Raw genomic sequence first — 22,385 nt, 5'->3', positions numbered from 1 at the left:
ATATCACTCAATCTCCTTTGAATATTTAACACTACGATAGAAGGCTTATGCCACTTTTTGATGACTCTTTTTCTGCCTGTCCTCCTGACTTTCCATGACCACTCTCAGACCGTTTTTCCCCTCACAGATACTTTCTGGAAGATGTAAGGCAATTTGCTCATGCACTTGCTTCCCACAGATTGGATCAGGAGTGTCTTCATACATTTAAGACCATGTAATGAGCTGAAAGTACTAAGGAAATTTAAAAATATCTGAGACAAATGGGGGGATATTTTGTAATAGGCTGCTCCATCTCCAGCTAAGTTTTAACTACAGACATAACTTAAATTTGCTCAGCCTCAGGGAATTATTCCCACCTCACTATGTCTACCATAATCAAAGTTAGTTTGTTTAGCAGAGGACAGCAGCAATCCCAGAAAGATCTCTCTCCCTCCCTCTCCACATGACAGGTGTCAGAAGAAACAGAGCTTTCTGAGAACAAAAGCTGCAGTGTCATGTCATAGTCAGTCTAAGCCAGCTGCTCCCAAACAGCAGCCATGATCCCTCCTATTCCCTGATGGCATTTGTTGCACGTGTTGAAATAGGTTACAGAACTAACATCAGAAAACTAAATGTATGAAGAAGTACCTATTTTTTTCCAGCTTTAGCTTTCAGATAAGAGACGGTGCCAGCACAACACATGATGTGGGAAGCCGCAGACAGGAAGGTGGAGAGGGGCAAAGAATGATTGTTTTTGGGGAGTAGCTAAACCTTAGACTGGATTAACTGCAATTAAACCTCCCCTCAGATCATAAATGGAAGACGAGTTTCACATGTTGTAACAGCATGCATTTCCTTTTACCTCTCACAAGGAATTCCTGGCCATCAACCTTAGATTCGCCTTTTGGTTTCTGCAGCAGGGAGATCCAGTGATGCATCTCCTCAGGGGTGTCGCTGTTGCAGTGAATCACTCGATTTGCTGTGATGATCACAAAAGAATTCGGTCTGCCAGAAAATAAAAGCATTAGAATGGGTCATAACCATACAAATATCTCAACTCACAGCATACCCAAAGCCAAGTTCTCTACCTTCCCATAAAGAATGCAGAAAGATTCTCTGAATACAAACTACCAAGAAATGTAAAACCACGTAGGAGTATCTCCTGTGCAACTGGTCCGCAAACTAATTAATGCAGAGACCAGTTAAATAGAATTAAACATCTTTCAAAAGCTATTTCCAAAGGCTAGAAAACACTGATTAGCTAATGACCAGCTGTAAAACGTCCTGGGTTCATACACAAAGGACTTTGTTCTACCCTCTGATTGGACTGAGCTAGTGCTAGTACCACTGGGCTGAGCTAGTTCAGCCATCCTCCTCCTACTTATTAAAAACAGTGATGCAGTAGCAAATGTAGGTCCCAGCAGGGTCAGCTAAAATTAGTTTGAGATTGGTTTTAAAAATTATGAGCTGATCCTGACAAAACAGAGGAAAAACTGTTATGTTGCTGCTAGATGATTTTTTGTCCTTATTCTTGCAACAGACAAATGTGTCCTACCAAAAGAATATTCACAATTCTGCACAGAATTGACACTTTAAAGGAAAATGAAAAAATAAAAATATGACCAGTCCCAAGAGGATAGACTCAGAAAGCTTTGAAAGCAAACACAGATTTCTACAAGACAGAAAAATAAAAAGTAGAATGCAAGTAATGAAGCAAAAGGTAAAAGCTGCAAACAATGCAACTGTCTGGTCATTGCACAAACCTATGGAAGATAGAAATAAGCTGCATAAAAACCCTGGTTGAAAAATATGCATACTTCTCAGAATTTGTTTAAAATTAATACTGCAGAAGCGTGTACCTCAGCAGATGCATGAAGAAATTTCGACTGTTCAGATTACTATCTTACTATTTGTGCCTAGTTTTTTACTGTTACACACATTAACTATGAGGAGCCCAGGCTGAGAACTGACTGAAAAATGTTGATCAATGAAATCTTAGTTTGCTACCCAGATAAGCATTTTCTAATCTAGTAACCCCAAAGTCCTGGCAACCTATGTAAGAAAAACAAAAGACCACAGAGGTAAATAACTTAATAGCTAACATTTTACTTCAGTGCTGTAGTACGAATCTTTGCCCTGGCTGAACCTGTTAACACTGTGGGAAATAATTAAATGTTAACATAAGGTGATATGAAATGTCCCATAATGTCTTCTCTGAAACTAACTGACTAATCTGTGAACTAAAGGTCTGTGCTCCATTGCATTGCAAAGATTGCAAGAAGAGTACAGATTTCTAAATTCATCCATTATTCTTCCACTATACTGTTTCTTTCCCCTAAATTTACAAGATTAACTCAATATTACTCTGTTGAAAAACTGGAAGTGCTGCTTTTGCTAGACATTTTTGTTCAGTGTCAATTATAGCGAAGACTATAATTTCTTGATATTGCGATTATGCTGTTTCCACTTTTAAGAGGGAAGAGAAACACTTTCACTCAAAGAAAATACGTGTGAACTTCATGCCTGTGAACTGACATAGCTTGAAACAAGCTAAAGGTTTCAGTTATGTTGATTTGTTTGGAGCTAAATTCTTATGAGTTTAAACAAATACAAACCCTAAAAAAAAAGATACGTTAGAAAGTTTCTGATCTAAGCAATGGTCAGGTTGTTGTACCCACCTATCAGGATTGTCTGAGGCACAGACAGAGTCAATAAGCCCAACATCCAGGGTTCCCTGTACAGTGAGAAAGACACAGGTAACAGGAATTGTGTGCATCTTAAATTACAGATATTCTCTTTCATGAATAGCATTGGAACTAAAAACATATCAGAAAGGTATGAGTTCTTTCCTCCATGAATATCAGGAGAAGATGTGCAAGGGCTCCATAGACCAGAGGAAAAAGAGCTACAAATTTCAAGAGAGCATTATGAAGGTCTGAAATAATCTTTGCTAGTACTAGCAAAATACATTGTTCTTCACAACCGCATATCTTCTGTTTGGAACAACTGCGACCCAAATTAGTCCCATAATCCCATCCAGAGACATTTTATCTGCATGAGGCAGCCCCTCTCTTCCCTGCAATCTGAAGAGAACTATTGGTGATCAAGCTGAGCCACCCACCAAAACCTCCATGTTCCCCACTGCTTATCCTCTTTTCTATCAGCTTTGCTGTTTCCTTATAATAATTGCCTCACTTTCTTATATACTGCCCATGAACTACAGCACTGCACGTGCTGGAAAAACATGCACAAACCAGTTAAACACAGAGGGCTGTAAGCACACCCGCAGACAGGCTGCACAGTAACTCACCACAGCGTTCTTTGGGTTGGCCTGTTCATCTTGCATTTCCCTCAGCTGCTGCGCCGTAGCGCTGTGTACTCGGCTCAGGACATTGAACCAACCACTGGCAATCAAAACAGACTCAAAGTTAAGATTTGGGTAGTGAAAGTAGCCCTAGAATATGATCAAGGAACCTGGAAAGCTGCCAGTGGGAAAATGTCTTCATTCACAATTTCCTGAGGACTATGCTACAAAATATCTCTTCGGCTGATCATACCAGATTCTAATGTCTTCCTTCCTCCTTATTTATCCTTATTTATTCTGTGCATGTTCTCCAAACCAGTGACAGCTGCTCCTGCAAAATCCAGTTCTCCACTTGCTGCTGACGGAAGTGTAAGCAGGCAGTGGCCTTACGGGGCACCCATCAGCACAGCCAGAAGAGCACACAGCAGTTGTGAAGACAGGGTCAGCTGGGAACCTTCCTGGACTAGAGTCCTAGAGATGCCTGGGAGACTTCGTAGCTAGTCTCTCTCTGATCTGCTCATAAATTTAAGAGTCATGTGGCTGTCAATTAATCATGCTTGCTTTTCTTTGTGAAGTAAGTTCTTTTGGAGTTAATTCGTCTGTGAAAGGGCTTCTCATTACAGACATATCTGGAGGCTAGTCTCTGTTGCAGAACAAGCAGATTCTTATCTGCAGCTTCCAGTGAGATGAGCAAACATCTAGAGTTCATGGAGGATTCTCAAACTGCATACTGTACGACATCTGCTAATCTGCCCTTTGCTATAGCAAGTGTTGGTGCTTTCTTCTCCCTCAGAACAGAGACTGATACGGCATTGACAGAGGCCACACTTGGTTTACCCTTGTTCCAGCGATTCTGCAATGTTATCTTGGGGAATGCTTATTGCAGTTGTGAAGTTCTGGTTTAAGAAGTTACTGTTTCTTCAGCTACTGCCCCTGAATTTGCCTGTTTCCTGTTCATGTGGCTGTTCTTTAGCCTATTTCTGCCAATTTGTGTCCAAACACATTCCCTTTTCCTCTGACACCCAAATGAAATAATAACAAACCCTAAATAACTGCACAGAATCAGATTAAAGTGGAGCAGAGAAACAGTTACACAGGCTGGGCTGAGAGGGCTTTAGCCTTGGTAAGAGTGGGAATAGCGGGAAGGCATGAGGAGCCAGGGACAGTAACCTCTTAATTTGGCCTTGCACAGCCAGAACAGGTTGTCCAACCTGCCCTTAAACAACTGATTCCCACTGCCTGGCCAGGACGCCAAGAAGGAAGGACATGAGTCATTTGTTTGCTTTGCACTGGGAAGATTTTATCAGATGACACTTACAGACTCTGATAAGCCGCAGCCTTTTCTCTGTCTCCTGGATAAAACCCAGCTGCTCTCGCAATCATTTACAGACATCATGAATAGACTTTTTGTTTGATTCAAGATTCCATTTAATGAATAAATCAGCTATTAGATGTTCCAGTTTATATTAAGGTTTTGTGTGTCTCCTGAAGTAACCCTTGAATTCAGCATGCTCACAGCCACATAAGGTGGCAGTTCTGGGATTGAGTGATAGGTTGAACCACTATCTCAGTGGCTTCAACAGGGAGACCCCTAAGTAGGTATGGTGCCTCCCAGTAAGCACAAAATGACACTCTGGAATGAATCCCCTCTTTTCTCCAGAAAAGGCAAGTGATTATGTTTCCCAGGCTCTTCCATGAGTAGTTGGGTCAAACCGGCACTGAACGAACGAACCTAACAAAACTCCCTCTTTTACCTGGCATCTTCTGGTGACTCTGCGACAATGTGATAAACTCTGTCTTCTGTCACAATGTCAAAGGCATTCTCCTTTTCATGAATGTCCACAATCTCCCTGAAACACAGCAAATCACAGGAGCCAAAACTGAAAACCTTTCACAGGCATAAATTCCATCTGGCCAGTTTTTTTCTCATCATACCACTCACCATGAAGAAGGGAAATCAGTGGTTCAGATGGCTTGTAACTCTGACAGAAATTCAAAATTCCTCCAATATACATTAAGACTTTAAAGGTGCCATTGAAAATATTTCTACAGTTAATCTACTGCAAAAGCAAAGTGCAAGGTGTTAAATGGATTTTCTTCAAGACAGCAGCAGACTAGACGGAAGAAGGGATTACAGGGAGGTTGATATACAGGGCTCTTTAGAAAGTGGAGTGTGCCACTCTTTTTGGCACTTTACAGGTCCACATAATGTCAATAGGTGACTAGTATCTCCTTTCTTACAGCAGGAGCTGAGGAATTGGCTATGGCAGCAAGAAGAGCATTCAGGACTCAGGAAAAGGCATAGTACATGCTGCCAAATTCAAATCCCACTGTGAGCTTCATGCCACCTCTGTGAAATGTCTGGAGAAGCCAGGAAACAGATGGAGTCAGGGCAGGGGAGAATGCATGGGGTATGTACTTAATTAGCCCCCCCTGGTCTGGCTCTATCCATGGCCTGGAAAGAGCTTCTGCCGGATTATGAAATGCAAGACTTGAAAAAGAACTATCCAGTAATTCCAGACTCCTTCCAGAGTAAAACTAGAAACTCTAATTGTCTTTTCCTTACGTTTCTGATCCTCCTAGCCCTATGTGAGATACGTAGGCTGATGAACTGGCAGCACCAGACACTTCATTATTGATTTAGGGAGTGAATACTAAGGATCAAAAGGATTTATTTATTCACTCACTTTGCCCTTCTGATATCAATTGTCCCCTTCAGCTTTTCCTCGCTATCATTCTCAAAGTACATCAGCTTGGACTCTCGAAGCACAAACCAACGGCGTTTCCAGTTGCGGCGTGAAAGCGTTGACATGCCTCCTCCTTTTTTATAGAGCCAGCCTGACTTCAATGCCTCTTGCTTGGTGCGGAACCACATGAAGGCCTCGTTCTTCAGAACACACCAGCGCCGCCTCCATGGGTTCATGAGACCTCCTGCAAAGTGAGGGAGCAAGATTTCATCAGACACTCAACAAGGGCCGTGTCTCCATTCTGATCCTGCTCCACAGGCACTTAGTTGCCACTTCAGTTCCTACATGAAACAAAGGAGCTGAAGGAGAGCAACAAGGCTATGCTTAAGTTTGGACAGAGAAAAAAAAACAGAGCTAGTGAAAAAAGAACAAAAAATACAGAAATACATGCACTACTCAATTATTTTTGTATTTTCTTCAGTTTTGTAGCTCAGAATGAGTCATTTAAGCCCATACCAAGTGGGCACAATTAGGTCTCAGTGGCAAAGATATCCAGTCTAATTCTGTGACATCTGCCTCCTCGCTCTTTCTTTTATTTGCTTGTTTTATTTTCTTGTTTTAAATAAAAGAAGTAAAAGAAGACAGTAAACAGAGAACTAAGAGCAGATGAAGACAATCATTCTAGAAAAACAGAAGAGGAAAGTGGGTTTCCTGGATTCCATCATTCTATTGTTTTGGCTAAAGCCACTTACCTTTCATGTAGAGGTAGCTGTGAAAATAGGGTGGTCCTGAGCCATTGAAGATAGTGACTCGTCCATTACAAAACTCTTCATCTGTATCAATGTAAACATCCACTTCTTCTTCACTGTCCAGAAACTAAAAGGAGAAGAAGAAATACAGGCTATGTGGGTTCTCCTGGTCACTGGAGGACTAGAGCAAATTACCAAGGCTAGAGAAGTCACATGTTCAGAAGGTGCAAAACTAGATATAACTCCCTTTACAAAAAAGCAATACAGTAAAACTAGAGGCTTGACATCTCACCCCTTAATGCCTAAAGCAAGAGTCTCCACAGCAAAGACTTTTCATACCAGAAAGGAGAATGACATTCAGTAGTGGACATAGCTAGAAAATTCCAGTTATCTGCAGTAACAAACCTTCCTGTTCCAAGGCAGAACCCAAAGTCTAAAATTTAATTTAATGGAATTGAGAGAGAATTTTTTGGAGAAGTTTTCTGATTTTTCTGGCAGACAGGCCAGGATGCTGGACAAGATGAAGCACTGATCTAACTGCAGCAAGGAAATGCCTTGCTTTGGGTTGATTAGGAAAAAAAAATACATTCCAGAATAACTGAACCCTAAAAACAAATACCTAAATTACTGAAATAATAGTACTGTATTTACTCATCCCTGTTCTCCAACTAGATAATGGCCCTCAGCCATAAGAAAGCACTTCATGCACAAAATTCCAAATAACCCTATCATTACCTTAAGTACAACTTCCTTTGATTTGATATATTAATTTAATACTAATGGAGGCAGCTCCTCAGACCTTTTCCTTACTCAAATGCATGTTGCTTCATTTTTCCCTTCTGTCCTCTCTCTGTGACCCCTTTGCACTTCTCTCTTGTCTCATTCCTATTCCACTCATTCATTCTCCCTCTCTTGCCATTAAGTTTCAAGAAGCAGTACTCTTGGATCAGCAGCTACTGATAGGATCTTGACCCAGCTTTGGTTACCTCTTCCTGGGCCTCATACCCTGAGCCATACCAACTGGATTTTTCATGAGTCTTACTCACCGAGGAGCCCAATAAAACCCTCCACTTCTATTTACATTTTAAGAATGGTATAAACTGGCCTAGGCTGTAACAGAACCATTCATGATTGAAGATCACCTGACAGTGATATGTGAGTACCTGCCCACAGAGAAGGTACCCTTACTCAAAAACATCACGTCATAAAAAAATTCTGATGGCTGACAGTTGACATTACGGAAACGCAAACAGGAAAAATCATGCAAATTTTTAAGAAGAGTCACAATCTGCCATTGTAAAAAATAGTAAAGGAAGTAAATTGAATTCCTTAAAAAAAATTAAATTGTTTTCTAAAAGATATTTTGTAGTTCAAGCCTCTGTTCTCAGGGACACCATTTATCTGAAGTATTTTTATGTTGGCTGTTGGTTTCACACCTGAACTCCTAACAACCTTTTGTGGGCTTATCTGACATCCTCTTCTGGGAGGGGATTTATTGTTTCATTATTAAGTAACTGGCCAGAGAGCACTCAGGACATCCAGAGCTTGGTGCGGGATCTCAGTGGAGACTCTGCAGGCTGGAGGCTCATAGCCCAGCTGTCCTGCCCTGTCATTGTCCCTGCAGGGGGAATGAAGAGGTCCAGTGGTCCTGGCTGGATCAGCAAAGTAATTTCCTTCTAGCCTTAGAATAGCTTAACTAGTACACAGCAGCTGAAAATAAACCCTTGACTCTGAACAGTTACAGGACTACAACAAGAGATGTTTTAGTGATGGAAACAAATAAAACCCCAACCTTTCCCATTTCCTTTTGTAATTGTCCACCGGAAGCTCAGGCTGCTTCTATGAAATCTCTTTAAGGCACAACATATACCTCTAAGATACTAGTTGCCTGCTTTCCTCAAGGGTAATAAGTTAATATATGGTGATGGAAACGATCTAAAACAGCCTAGGTACATATGTGCTAGCTTGTGTACCAGTAGATACTGGACAGGCACAAGCCCGCTGGCCTTCAGCCTATCTATGACTCTTCCCTTTTTTTCAAGCTAATTGTTGACATAAGAGAGTTATATATTAGTAACAATACCCAGAGCAAGCAGGCATGCAATAAGAAGGCAAGGATGTTATGAATATCAACAAGGTCACACTAATGTCTGGAAAGGTGAGGGGAGGGATTCTTACCGAGTCCAGGCTGCCACGGTTGGAGTCCAGGCTGGTACCATGGGAGTGTCTCAGACCTTCCTCCCCATTCAGAGGCTCCGCTGAGGCACTGCCTGTATCTCCACAGCCATCAAACTCCTCATGGTCATAGTCAGACTCCACATCTGGGGGAGAAGTGTAAATCTGCTCTCCCACCTCTCCACTGTTACTCCTCTGCGTATCTGAGACAGTGCTGTAAATACTTTCTGCTGGGTCAGATGTGGCTCTCTGCTCCTTGGAGCTCGTGGTTCTTTCCACAGGTTGTCCTGAAGCAGGGACAACCTCTTCTACTTCCCTTGGGAGAAGCGGAAGGCTTGTGTCCACAACTTCCTCTGAGTAGTTATCACTGTTTCTTGTGCTGTGCTGATTCAAGACCACCAAACTGGAAGTTGGCCGTCCTTCGTCATCAGCATGAAAACCCTCATCCACTTCTTCTTCAGCCAGTGGTGCTACCAGGCTGCAGTCAATGTTGAGTGTCCCCTCACTAGAAAGTGACCGCTCTAAGTTCTGCACACTTTCATCCAGATTGCCAAAATCCAGCAGCTCCAAGAACTCCTGGGCAACCCTAGATGCCTCCTTTTCCAGCCTCTGGATCTCTTCTTCTCGCTGCCGATTGATTTCGTTCCTGGTGTTTTCACAGATGATAGACATGTGATCCTCTTTCTGTTGCTGTAGCTTCTCAATCTCCTTCTCCAGTCTCAAGATCTCCTCCATCTGACGTCTCTCTTCTTCTTGCAGGGGAATATCTACCTCCTCAGTCTTTACTGCTTTCACCTTAAAGAATTTACAATAGTGTTAAAGCAGTTTCTTCAACCTATATGTGTTCCTTGCCCGGACCTTTCATTCTTCCTATCTCCTGTGCTTGCCTTATACCTCTCATCTAAAAAAAAGATTACTTTAAGCATCCTGCAATCATCCATGGTGTAAAAAACTAAGGGTAGAACTACTATTTCTTCAGGTACCTCCTTTTTTTCCAGCATCCTACCTCCTTTCTGAATCATACAAAGAAGCTGACTGGGATCAGTGAATTTTTAGAAGAGCCTCTCTGTCTGCTGCTCATGTTACAGCCCCTTGTACACTACAATTTGGATAAAAGAATTCTGGAAGTCCGTCCTCTCTTTTAGAACTATCTCACACACATACAGGAGAAAGCAACTATTAATATATACAAATACCTGTAAGCATAGCCTGCTTAAGAGCTGAAGATTTCCTAGAAATTAATTAAAATATTTGAGAATGTTGTTGCTTCCTTGGTTTGGGGCCTGACCATCAGAATCTAAGTCTGGAAGGGATATTTGCCATGCAGCAGAATGGTATCAACTCCAACCTCACCCCACCAAAACTCGACCCAGAACTTCCTGGCATTCTTCAGCATCACTGGATAGAAGAGGGCTGGCTGCTGAAGACTCCATCTTCCTCTATTCTCCACATGGAGGTAACAGGAATTTCTAGCAAGTACTCAGTCATAAGAAGAGGGATAATACTTGGTAATTTTCACTGACATTTAGCTGTAAGATAAAGCTGCCCTCCCCTCCATGGAGGATGTTGAAAACATACACACACAAGAAAAAGCAAAAATGAATTCCAAAATAATTCATGTTCTTCCTGATAGGAGTGTGAAAATGAAGCTAATGAACTGGCCCTTTTAAGTCACAATCCTTGTTTTCTTTACAATTACCCTGTTTCCCGTTCTCTACTTGGCTTTTACTTGCGGACAAATGCATTTATATACCGTAATCTGTCGTCTCCTAAACAGAGCTGGCCTGAAACTGGAGGAACAAGTGGTTTGGGAAAGGAAATAAGACTACATACAGCTGTTTTCACACACCTCAGGGCAGGTGGTCTGCTCTTTGGTATATCAAGTACCAACAATTAGATTAGTTACAAGGGGTTTATTTTAGCCATGGTAGCAGCGGGCTGCACTCTTATTTTGGCTGTTACAGGCAACAATCCAGCAAAACAGACTGTGTCACAGTGTAGCACATCACAAGGTCACCTAATAAGCTCAGGCAGTAGAGATAAAAAAGGATGCTGCATGTTCAGTACAGAAATTTTCAAACAGGAACTATGCAAGCCTGTACATGAGCCTTGGAAAAAAAAAGTACCTTGTTATAATAACTCTATGCACCTCTGCTGAAGCCAAACACCTGCAGGTTTTGAGTGAACAAAGCCCATTTTGTAAATAGTGTTGCTACAATAACAATATTAGCTCCAGGCAAAGTGTAGGCAATGAAGGACCCTTCACAGATACTCAAGAGCAGACATAAGAAAAGAATAACTGTTAAACTTACCTGGGCCACCTGGAGTAGCGCATTCAGCTGGTCCTTTTCTCTGTTAAAAAACAAGATATGATAGTCAGAGACAGACCCAGTTCTCCTACATAAGGTTTCAGAATTACATGAACACGTCATCCCTCCATTGGCAACATTAAAATAAGGTACCCGTTGTAAGACTGATTTAAAAGCTTTTGTAATTTAGTAAAAATCCAATTCTCTGTGGTTGGCATGACCTTTGTGGATACAACAGATTTTCCCCACGCACTTAGCTTTCAGATCAATCAGAAAATTGGATTACTTGGAACACACTAGGAAGGACATTGGAAATAGTGACAGAAAGACAGATCAGTTAGACTCATGATAAATGTAAACAGAATCTTCTGAAATACTATGCATCCATGGATATTAAATGAGCTTGCACATGCATAACTGACAGATACCAAGAAACTGTGGGGATTTTGGTGTTGTTTGGTGAGGGGGTTTTTTGTTGTTGTTTGTTGTGGTTTTGTTTTGTTTTAAACAGAACAGAATTATTGCAATACCAACATCGAATTTGTTTTTGGTTTGCTTTTACTGTATTAAAGCCTCCAAAAAGTTATTAAATTTTTGTATTTTGTGAAATGACTAAGCTGAGGAGTTTCTATTCTGAAGATCTAGGTCCTCCAGCTTGCATAACTTCTCAATGGCACGCAAAACCTAGTTTATTAGGTAAAGGCTGTAAGAGCCAGAGCTTGTTAGTAAACATGAGTAGAGCAAAAAAACTATCCCATGGTGCTACATCTCCACCCAGATCAAAAAGGTTGTACTCCCCAAGGGAAAGCTGTTGCTGTCACCCGTTTCTCCACAGCGAGCACACTACAAGCAATTGAACCAGCAGACAGACGAGTGCCAGGGTCACACACAGGGAGCAGCGATAGGATGTGGCTGGATGGATGGAAGAGTCAGCCTGTAGCTACCACTGTGCAACGAAATTCAGACTGGCAGTGGTAACTTTCAAATCTATAATTCAACCTCAAGCAGAACAGGAGGGAAACAATATTTATCTCCCAAGACCCGGAGCTTTTCCCAGCCAAATTCTAAATTGCAGCTGCAAGTCAAAGTCCTTAAAGCTCTCACTCTTGGTCTCAATCTCTCAAAAAAAAAAAAAAAAAATCCAGGAAATATTATAAATGAAAGCTGATATAAGTGAGATCCAGATGGTTCCAGCTCTACTGAAAGATCTCTAACAGTAATCATGAGTTAAACAACTGCCTTAAATGATAAGAGGGTTCAAGCAGCAGAGCTACTTTAAAACAAATCAGGAATACCATCTACAATCTACACACTAATTCCTGCAATTGTTCCTCACATTTTTTAGACCTCTGATATTTCTTGCTGCTTTCCACCCATCTCCAGCTGACCCACACTCTTCCTGAAATGCAATACCCCAAACCAGGGACAGTACTCCAACTGAAGCCCTACCAGCACCAGGAAGAACAGAAAAATCACCCCCACATCTGACAGAAACAATCCTGTTTATGGACAGGACTGGCGACAAATACTCATCTCAGCGTCCAGACCTGCTTCCTGCTGCTAAAGTAGCCATTCCCCCTTCTCTCTTTGTGCATCTGATTATTCCGAACTGTGGATCTGCATATGTCCGTATCAAAAGTTATCCTATGTTTTCCAGGCCATTTGTTTAATTTGCCAAAATTATTTGAATGGTAATCCAGTCTGTGTATTTACAGTCCCTCACCAGAAGGTTTTATCTGCAAATTTAATGTGGATATTCATACTTCCTCATACAACTTATTATGAAAACATTAGTACCATATCCAGCACAGACCATGGAAGTATCCCATTCAAGAGTTCTCTCCTATTTAACAAAAAACTACTATTGTTTACTAATTAAAATGCAAGAATACAATGCATTATAAAAACAAATCCTAGTCTTGCTTCATGTACTTTTTTTCCAAACCACATGCCTTACAGTCTCTTAAGAATAACTGCATGCCAACTTTTAGTTCGCTATAGCTCATTTTGGATCTTGGTCTTTCTAATTTTGTCTCTACAAGTGTAGTGGTTTTTCGCTTGTTCTTGGCAGAGTAGCCAAATTGCAATTTCTGTGGACTTCCAACTCATTTTTGAGGTCAAATGGAAGTTAAGGATCTAGCAAGACTTGTCTCCTACCTTTCTGGCTACTCACTCTGAGTGAAGCCATGTGACATCAAGTAGAAAATGAAAGGAAATCAAGCAGTTAATCTAATTTCTAGAAACATTGACACTTCCTTACAATGATGCTGGGTTGAACACATCTGTCATGAGCTGGGAGCTAAAGGCAGGGCAGAAACACACTAGAATGAATAAGCTAAATAGGTCATTTTACCTAAAACTAGGTAAAGACAAGTTCTACTTAGTACAATGAGGACTTAGACTTGAGAGAGCATCTGTAGCATTTGATATCTACAAACTAGTTACTGACATTCTGAACTTGCACAGCTTCATGTGGCTCATGAAGCTGTTGTTGAAAATTGACAGACTGATAAAATGGAGCCTTCAGTGTTGTTCTACAAATTCTTTGACCTGACTATTTATCATTGGTGTCACTGCCTACATGTCTTGTCAAAGCAGATACATCACCCTACTGTCGCCAGTGAAACTACAGGCAATCTCTTTTCCTCGTGACACGCTCCTAACCTGAGAATTTTCTGATGCTTGTCACACATCTAAGTCTGCCAAGATCCAACTTCGGGACAAGTATGTAACAAAAGACTACAAGAAATATAACCAACTATTTATAAAAAACTTTGTTCAGACTTATACAATAATCTCATAGCTGAAGCTTCATGCTTCTTAAAACAAAAGGTTATCAAAAGAGACACCCAGTTTGGATAGGATGTAGGTAACCACAGAGTGAACAGTAAATGATGCCTGAGGTGCAAGATTCTCAGTAGGTGTACAGTCACTGCTCACACACTGACTCTTTTTGTCACATTAACTTTTCCTTTCCACTCCTGATCTCTCAGCACATCCATATTCCTGATGAGAGACACACAGCAGCAGGGACAGGGAGAGCACGTGTATTCTCATGAGTGTAAGAACTGCAGCACAGCACAGGTGTGCTGCCCATCTTGCGCTCTGACCCAGATACTGGACATGCCAAAACCCATGGTACTGGTATCTTCTCATGCTGCTAATCCCTCCAGATTTTGGAAGGCTGCATAAAACTTCCTTTACCACTACAATGGTAACAAGAAAATTATGTATCTCTGCTCAGTCAGTAAAACTGCTTCATTTCATGCACATTCCAAAGCAGAAAAAAAACTAAACAAAGGTTAAAATACACCAGAGTTAGCTTCCCTAAAGGAAGCAGGACACTCCTTTTCACGCTGCTTTTCTATTCTAAACTGCCCACAGCCCACCCCAACTCTGCCCCTTGCATTGGGGCACTGTCTCACGCAGTTGCCATTCCAGTGCCACCATCACGCCATTGCCCCAGACCTGCTCTTACACTTCAGCAGCTTTCGTGCTGGGGAACTATGAGTGCGAGATACCATTTTGTACCTTTCCTTCACCTCTTCCTCTTCTCGTTTCCTTCTACGCTCCTCCTCTTCTTGCCATTGTCTTTCCTCTTCCTCTCTTCTGATCTGTTCTTCCTCCTCTCGCCTCCTTCTCTCCTCCGCTTCCTCCTTCCGACGGAGTTCCTGCTGCAGCAGGTGCTGGTGGAGCCTGCGGGCCCGGCGGCCACGCCAGTGCTTCTGCAGGGTGACGGCAGCCGCCTTCAGCCGCAGCAGGCTCTTCTGCCAGAAGTACGCTCGGTAGTTCTTTTGGATGATAACGACACTGGCTAGCACCTTTTGGTACTTCTTCCTAAAAACAGAACCAGAGGTTTAGTGTGCCACAAAGTAACACGTTTTGCATTTCTGATGCCCTGGTGGACTGACCCTTCTTACCGCATCCACAGAAAAACGAATTTGAAAATTGCTCAGAAATTACACAATTTCTGTTCCTCTACTGCCACTACCCATAAATCATATTCTCCCCACTGTTCTCACTCCTGTGTCTACCACTGGTTTGTTTCTGTGGGCACCTACTTCCATGAAGACCCTCAGAGGAGGAGGGACAGATCTCTGGCACATGGAAAGAGAAGGTCCACTGACCCAAAGTCTCCTTGCATTCCACATACACACATTCAATGTGCAATTAGCATAATCACTCCGTGTAGTTTTATTATAATAAAACATAAAAATGGCCTTACTATATGAGAACAACATCTCATATAGCCCCATCTTTGAAACGGCAAAAAGCAAATTACTCCAGGAAGAGCAAAACCAGGACAAAACCAGACCTGGTCACATTAATCTCATATTGTTTGGAGGAAAACACAGTGATACTACAATATTGATTGCTGAATGTAACATTGTAACAGGTTTCCATAAACATACATGTGTATTGCACAACATTTTCATTAAACAATAACAATATCGAAATCAACTTCACAGCACTTTAAAACAAAAAAGCATTGCAGGTCCCCAAAAGAAAAGAACCATCATTCGGTATTTCTGTTGTCTAGTGAAATTCTAGAGAAGTCAGATCTTGCCTCTGCATTTCATGCTATTTTTATTAATGACCCAAAAAATAAAGTCACTGGTAGAAGTTTGTACATAATTGGGCAAATAACAAAAGGGTTACTATTACACAGTAATCTGGATAAATTTGTAAGCTAGATTCAAGCAAATATTAAACAATCCAAAAAAAGCCAAACATAAGGTCTTGTACTGAAGAACCAAAGGCCAAAGATACCTGATGTGGGGTTATGTTAGGAAGCTGCAAGTCAGAGTAGGATTTCAGAGCCACAGGGACCATGAGGTGAAAGCAAACTCCCATCACAGTGCTAAAGAAAAAATATTACTGGGATTCTTATATTTGCAAGCAGAAATATTGCATAGAAGGGGACTGCACTGCTACTTTTATCCTGTGTTCAGTGTTAGCACCTAATTTCAGGAACAATGCTAGACCCTCAAGTGATTTATGAGGAGGCAGGCTTGGAACCAGAAATTCTGGCTTAAAGTAAGAAAGCACTCGCTTCATGACCTTAATAAAGAGAAAGATAAGGAAAGGCTTGATCCCAGTTAAAGCACCCACATTTTTGGTGGCATTTCTATTAATTCAACAGCAGACATAACAAGATTTAATTGACCTGAAGCTGAAATCTATTCAGGCTGGAAATCAGCAGACAGTTTTTAAAGTAATTGAACATATTTAGACACCTTAATATCTTGCTGTAGGGAAATGATCATTGGTACTATTCGAATAAAAACTTTCTTTACTCCAAACCAGAATTTGCAGAGGGAATTTCTATGGGGCTGACACACAGGATCTTGGGCCAGCAGGCTACAGTAATCCTGTGAGGTCTTACAGTCCTAGAAAGCACACTGGAAATAGCACAGCATTCTCACATATCCTTCCCACAGACCTTCTGCAGCTCCCTGAGGAAAAGACACACCTCGAAATCCCCTTCCTGGCAATCAAACCCCCTTCAAATGGCAATAGAGACCCATGTTGACAGCTCGCCACCTCCCTGCACAGTGGATATGTCAGCCCAGTCAAGAAAATCAGGAGAGGGATGCTAATAGCAGTAGTACACAGAGGTCATGCCCTTTTCCGTAAGTATTAAGTCAAAGGGAGGAAGCACAGAGAAAAGGAAAGGAAAGAGGTGATAAGAAGTGGGAGGTTTTAGATGAACTGCTCCTGGGCAGCAGTCCCCTCACCCTGCTCCCTCTGTCCTCCCTGTGCCCTGCACATGGCGTGTGAACAGCTGCACACGCACCCTCTGCCAAGGCAGATATAAGCGCATCAAAAAGGGCACTCTGACTTTTACAAAACGCATCTGCCAGAAAGTCTCTAAAGCACAACATGTGCCAAGCCCTGCCCAGCTACAGGCCAGCTCTGCCCGCTCATCTGCCAGGCTCAAGTGCCCCCTCATTCCCCATGACTGCAGCCAAGCTTGCAGACACCCTTCAGCTGGAATTGCTGCACAGGGGCAGGGAATTTCATTCCCCTTGCTCAGCCTTCCACTCACCCTCTTGTACCAGCTAAAGAAATTCAACCTGTCTCCATGGCAAGGAGCTGGGAGACATCCTGACCCTGTATCACAAGAGAAGGCAGGGTGGCTGCAAGGCTCCAATGCTGCATTTGGGGTTTAGTTAATTATTCTGTCGATGAGCTGCAGTTAGCAGTTGTGTCTGCAAGGACTAGAGAACACAGGGCTATGGAGTAATTCCCTACTGTCTTCTTCCTCTGAGCAAAATCTTCCTCTGAGTAAAATTTGTACACGGATCCTGCAAGCCTAGAACAGTTATACGTATTTTAGCTAGTGAAGCTATTACCTGCAGCTCAGAGTTCCACAGATTAGCTATGAAAAATGGGATCATTTGAATGGGCTTGATTTCCTTGTCTCACATTTTAGTGATCAGTCAGAGATAGCAAGCTGCGGGGAATGAGACCAAAGAAAGTGTTCTCACCCTCAGGACTGGTTCTCCAGGCTCACAGAACAAGTTCACAAAGGGGGAGAAACCAGTAAAATCTTTCCTGTGGCATATGCACCCTTCTTTGCCAACCTACTTTGCATCACACCAAATGAGTTTAAACACACTTGTCCTCACAAAACTAACAGAAGCTTAAGGTAGCACACACTGGTAGTCCTGAACTCTGCCCAGCTCTGCACAGACCATTCAGCACTTGCCCAGATGAACTCCCTCTTGCTAGACCTCCAACACAGATGTAGTGCAACTGGAAACTCTTCACAGAGAAGTTTTCCACTCGCCCTCCCTAGGTCTTTCCTCACTCCCTGCTCTCTTCCCCTGTGAAGTCCAGTTATCTCCAGCTGCTTGTGACGATTTCCACTCTGGCTGCAGAAGCACTGCTTGTTCTTCATGATGAGACTCAGAAGAGCAACATGTGGGATGAGGAATTGTGAGCTGCAGAGACTGGAGGACCACAAGATTTCTAGCCAACGGGAACACTGCTGCAACACTGCCTCCCATCCCAGAGCTGCAGGGCAGCATCTACTTTCCAAGGAACTCAGAAAAGCAGTAATCCAGTTTGCCTGCAGTGATGTTTCCCAGAAAAATCAATTTTGCTGTGCTAATCCCTAACCTTCTCTCCAAATGCTAGACACAAAGTAAAATAAAGCAGAGGCCCTGACACAAAGAACTTGCAATCTCACGCACAAACAATAGAGCTAGCTCGTTTGTCTTCTTAGAGAGAAATAAATAAATTAGTAAAAGCCCCTGGTACCAAATGTGTATTTTGCTGATATTCCACATTGGCAAAGCAGGGTACAACCCTTGCACACATTTCTCAATGCAAAATGAGCTACCTGATGCAACTGGAGGTCTAAGAAGAGTGCCTAGTAGAACAGTTCTGCTGGCCAGGGATTTCACCTCCTCACACTCCTGACTGACAGGTGTCTGGAGCAGAGACCAGCCAGGAAAGAGCATCTTACTGGGATTAAGCGTGCATGCCACAGTCAATAAGGAGTCAGCTGTCACACTGACTGCGAGGGGCAGGGGAGGGGTGGTTTATCTGCAGTTGGTTCTCCCAGCCCTCCCCTGATCAGGTGCAAAAGGGAGCGGCAAGAGGAGATTACTGGTGCAAAGCTGGCCAAAAACCAATTCTGAAGAGTTAATTAAAAGGAGAGGGAAATCACGAGGCAAACAGGCAGGGCGAGGAAACAGGGTGAGCAAAGGCAGAGCTTGCAAGTGAGGAACAGCGATTTGCAGGGGGAGCAGAAAACAGAGTTGACAGGCATAAGGAATAGCAGGGGACCCAAAGCATAGGTGGAGCCCAGCCAAGAGAGTCTTGAAGGCAAGCAAAAGGTGTCATCAGAGGCAAGCAATGGATACAGGTCCCTGCAGAAGCCTGCTGAGCAGCATTGAGGGAGGGTGCAAGCATGCACAGAATTGAAGAAGTGGCAGAGGTGAGAAAGGTTTCAGCAGAACTGATGCTAGCAGGGAGGGCAGATACTGTAGCTCTCCTCAGAATACAGGAGGGGAAGAAGGGAGGGATATGCGGGTCTAGAGGGGAAAGTAAGGGGTCGGGGCAACCCAGGCACGAAAGCACAGGGATGGTGGGGCAGCCCCCAGCACTGACCTTGCCATGTAGCCCAAGACGTGGGCCCGGATGACTATAGCTGCTTTCCTCAACTCCTCTTCCCGATCCTTCTCCAGCTTCTGCTCAAGAGCTTCCTTCAGGAAAACCTGACGCCACGGGGAGGAGTTTCAATAAACACAAAGAGAGGAAAGAAGTCAGTCCCCGGGAGAGCCGGGAGGTTTCATCCCCGGTGAGCGGCACCGAGTGCGCCCCGTGTCCAGCCGCCGCTGCCGCCGCCCCAGCGCCGGCGCCTCGCCCCGGGCTGCCGCGCTCCGAGCAGCCGGAAAAACTTCTGCAGCCACACCAGCCAAACTCTGAGCCCAACCCCCGCCGCCCTCACTCTGTGGTCAAGACTTAAAAGAGAGAGGGAGGGAGCAGAGGGAAGAGGAGGAGAGCCTGTGATTAACTCTTTCCCCGCTGCCAGCGTTCCCTGCATAATCCCGTACCTCCCTGCAGCAGGCACTGATACCTACTTGGGTGATTAAGTATTTTCCAAAGAAACTCCTCCGCATTTCAAGGAAAGAGAGGAACATTTAGGTTTCTAGACTCCAGAAAGCAATCTTAACAAAGGAAGGCAGTGGAAAGCTAAAAGCCCAGTCGAGGTGCAAAGCTAAGCTTACCCCAGGCCAGTGGCTCTGGGTCGAGGCTAAAGACCTCCACCAATCTTCAGAAACTCTGAGGTGGAGATGTTTCCTTGCTAAAGAGGTTCAGCAGTGCAGCATGCATTAGAGTCAACGGAGCCCTGATGGGATGGGTCTCCAAATATTACTGGTTGCCCTGCAATGTCTAGTATTTTAATTTTCAGGCATCTTCCATAACCTGTATTTCAAACCTCTCCTCTGTGCTAAATCTGTGAAGGGATGGCAGTGCTATCTTAGAAACAAAAGGACTGAGATACAAGCAAGATAAGGGCATGTCTACAGGAATTGCACTGACATATCTGAGCTACTTTAAATCAGCTGGCTTGCATTATGTTAGCACAGCGTTCAGCAAAAAATGCTGAAATAAATGCTTTGCTTTTAGGGATGGACGGAGCCTGCACGGAGCTCCACAGCACTGTGGGTACACTGCTAGCAGTACCCAACCTAGATAAAAGTTGGCTAAGGTAGGTCCATAGAAGCTGCAGTCACAGCACCACCTGCCATATGGCCATGCTCGTGTGCCCTGCTGCCTGATGGTGGCTAAATCACCGCCAGGGCAGGAGGCAGAACGGACTGCAGCGGGAAAGTGCTGCCCCACTTGTCGAAGTGCTGCCATGAGCACAGGCTGTGAGCTGACACTCATCAGTCTGCAGAGCTATGTTAAACAGTAAAAACTCCTGACAAATGTATTGGAGCCATGTGGCTATGCTGAGAGGCAAGAGGGATGTTCAGAGATTTGAACGGTCATTTAGTCCCGCATTCTGGACAAACTCTCCCCTGCCCACTTACCTCCCCTTATGTCTCGGTATACCTCCCCTTCCATCACTGCTTTAGGCTCTTTTATCTCTCTGGAATGATCACCGCGTACTAAAACCCCTCCCTGAGTTAGTACCCATAGCCAGTGGCTTCCCTGAACTTGAATTTCTGCAGGGGAGCCATTTCTATTAAGATGGCCTTAAGAAATGAGCTGTTTTCTAACGACTAAGTAACCATGGGTAGCCTTAAAATAAGGTTCATTATCAAGGTACTGCCAACCATGAAGTTGGCATCCTTCCCTGCAAGTTGTACATCCACTCCCTCTGTCAACTGAACAATCTTTTAAAGGCTTCTTTGAGGCAGGGATTGCTCTTTCCATTACATTCCAGAACCAAGCAGCAGTCACCCATTTCAAGAATGCAACAAGAAAAACAGTCTCAGTCCATTATCTTCATTAAATTGCAAAAATATTCAGTCCATCAGTATTTCACTAACAAGCACAGACCTTTCTGTGCCAGTAAGGAGGGAGGAAAAACCTAATTTTGAGGTATGCAGAGTTCTGCAAGACCCAACCCTAATCCTGTAGAGTTTTCTCTATATGCTTGAGAGTGAGGGGTTAATCTCAAATAACATAACAATATCTAGTTAAAAGCTATTGGTATTTTGAAGGTTTCTTTAGACTCCCATAGATGACAAGGAAGAGTAAAATGTACTCAAATCCAGAAATATTTTTGATGCCTCGTGGAAATAATTTGGAAGGTGGCCATTTCTTTGTCATAATTCATAGTCACTTTCTGAAAACACAAGATCGCTTTCATCTGAGGAAGGAGTAATTAAACAAAACATACAAGGTTACTTCTATCTGCTCCTATTGGACACTGGCCATGGTTTAAACCACAGTGCTCCTCACACAACTTCAACGCCTGCATGCACTGTAGGTGCAACAGTGAACATGTTAAGGTTACGTGTAGATCAGCAGACACAAATGTAACTGTGTGTGCACCCATGTGTACACAAGTGGGATCATATGATTCCTGGGGACAACCCTGGGAAAGAAGGAAGTGGGTTACTGCGACTTGGATGCCAAATAGTCTCCAGAAACCTCCTCCTTCAAACAGGCCCTGCAAAACAGCAGGTTGAAATGTGGCAATGAATCTTTTCAAACAGCAAGGATTACTGTTAGGCAGCTTTAGGAAACCTGTGTTGCTGGTATGGGCAACCATGGCAGAGGGTCCAGGTGCACTGAGGAAAGGGGCACAGAAGCTGCTGCTCCATCCCAGCACATCCCCAGAGAAGACAGCGGCACCTTAGCACAAGTTCTTCCACCCCCACACAGCTTGTTTGCATCCAAGCCCTCATCTCTGCCATGCCACCGGATAAAACCTGCCTTATATACATTAATACCTCCTATAAATATTAATTTGACAATTGCCAGCACAGCAGCTGCTCTATTCTTAATGAAAAACACAAAGATCATCCTGCCCTTCCTCCCTTATTTCCTTTCCCAAGCTTCACAATCCCCTGCACTAATTCACAGAGTCTTTTCCTTCCTCCTCCAAACAATTGCTAGGGATATAATTATCCTTCCATTCATTTTGCAGGAAGTATTCCTCCTTCCATAAGCTTTGCTCTTCACCCACCCCTTATACTTCTTCCTAGGTTAC

The 22,385-nt window shown here is 43.2% G+C and overlaps 1 protein-coding gene across 5 annotated transcripts in view; it reads right to left on the bottom strand.

Moving 5' to 3' along the window:
• LOC102088480 (unconventional myosin-X-like) overlaps positions 1-22,385 on the bottom strand; it is a 99,005-nt gene that overhangs the window by 13,938 nt on the left and 62,682 nt on the right. For all 5 annotated transcript variants that reach the window (XM_065069626.1, XM_065069629.1, XM_065069624.1 and 2 more), the window contains 10 exons: positions 19,325-19,431; positions 14,735-15,040; positions 11,207-11,246; positions 8,898-9,689; positions 6,723-6,846; positions 5,971-6,214; positions 5,038-5,133; positions 3,290-3,383; positions 2,658-2,713; positions 842-984 (listed from right to left, as the gene is read on the bottom strand). In XM_065069626.1, the coding sequence (XP_064925698.1) occupies positions 842-984; positions 2,658-2,713; positions 3,290-3,383; positions 5,038-5,133; positions 5,971-6,214; positions 6,723-6,846; positions 8,898-9,689; positions 11,207-11,246; positions 14,735-15,040; positions 19,325-19,431 (2,002 nt within the window). The remainder of the gene's footprint in view (positions 1-841; positions 985-2,657; positions 2,714-3,289; positions 3,384-5,037; positions 5,134-5,970; positions 6,215-6,722; positions 6,847-8,897; positions 9,690-11,206; positions 11,247-14,734; positions 15,041-19,324; positions 19,432-22,385) is intronic.

The sequence above is a fragment of the Columba livia genome, chromosome 7 (genome assembly GCF_036013475.1).
Source record: "Columba livia isolate bColLiv1 breed racing homer chromosome 7, bColLiv1.pat.W.v2, whole genome shotgun sequence".
NCBI classification, from domain to species: Eukaryota; Metazoa; Chordata; class Aves; order Columbiformes; family Columbidae; genus Columba; species Columba livia.
The sequence above is the reverse complement of the archived record's forward strand: the minus strand, read 5'-3'. Positions and strand labels throughout refer to the sequence as shown.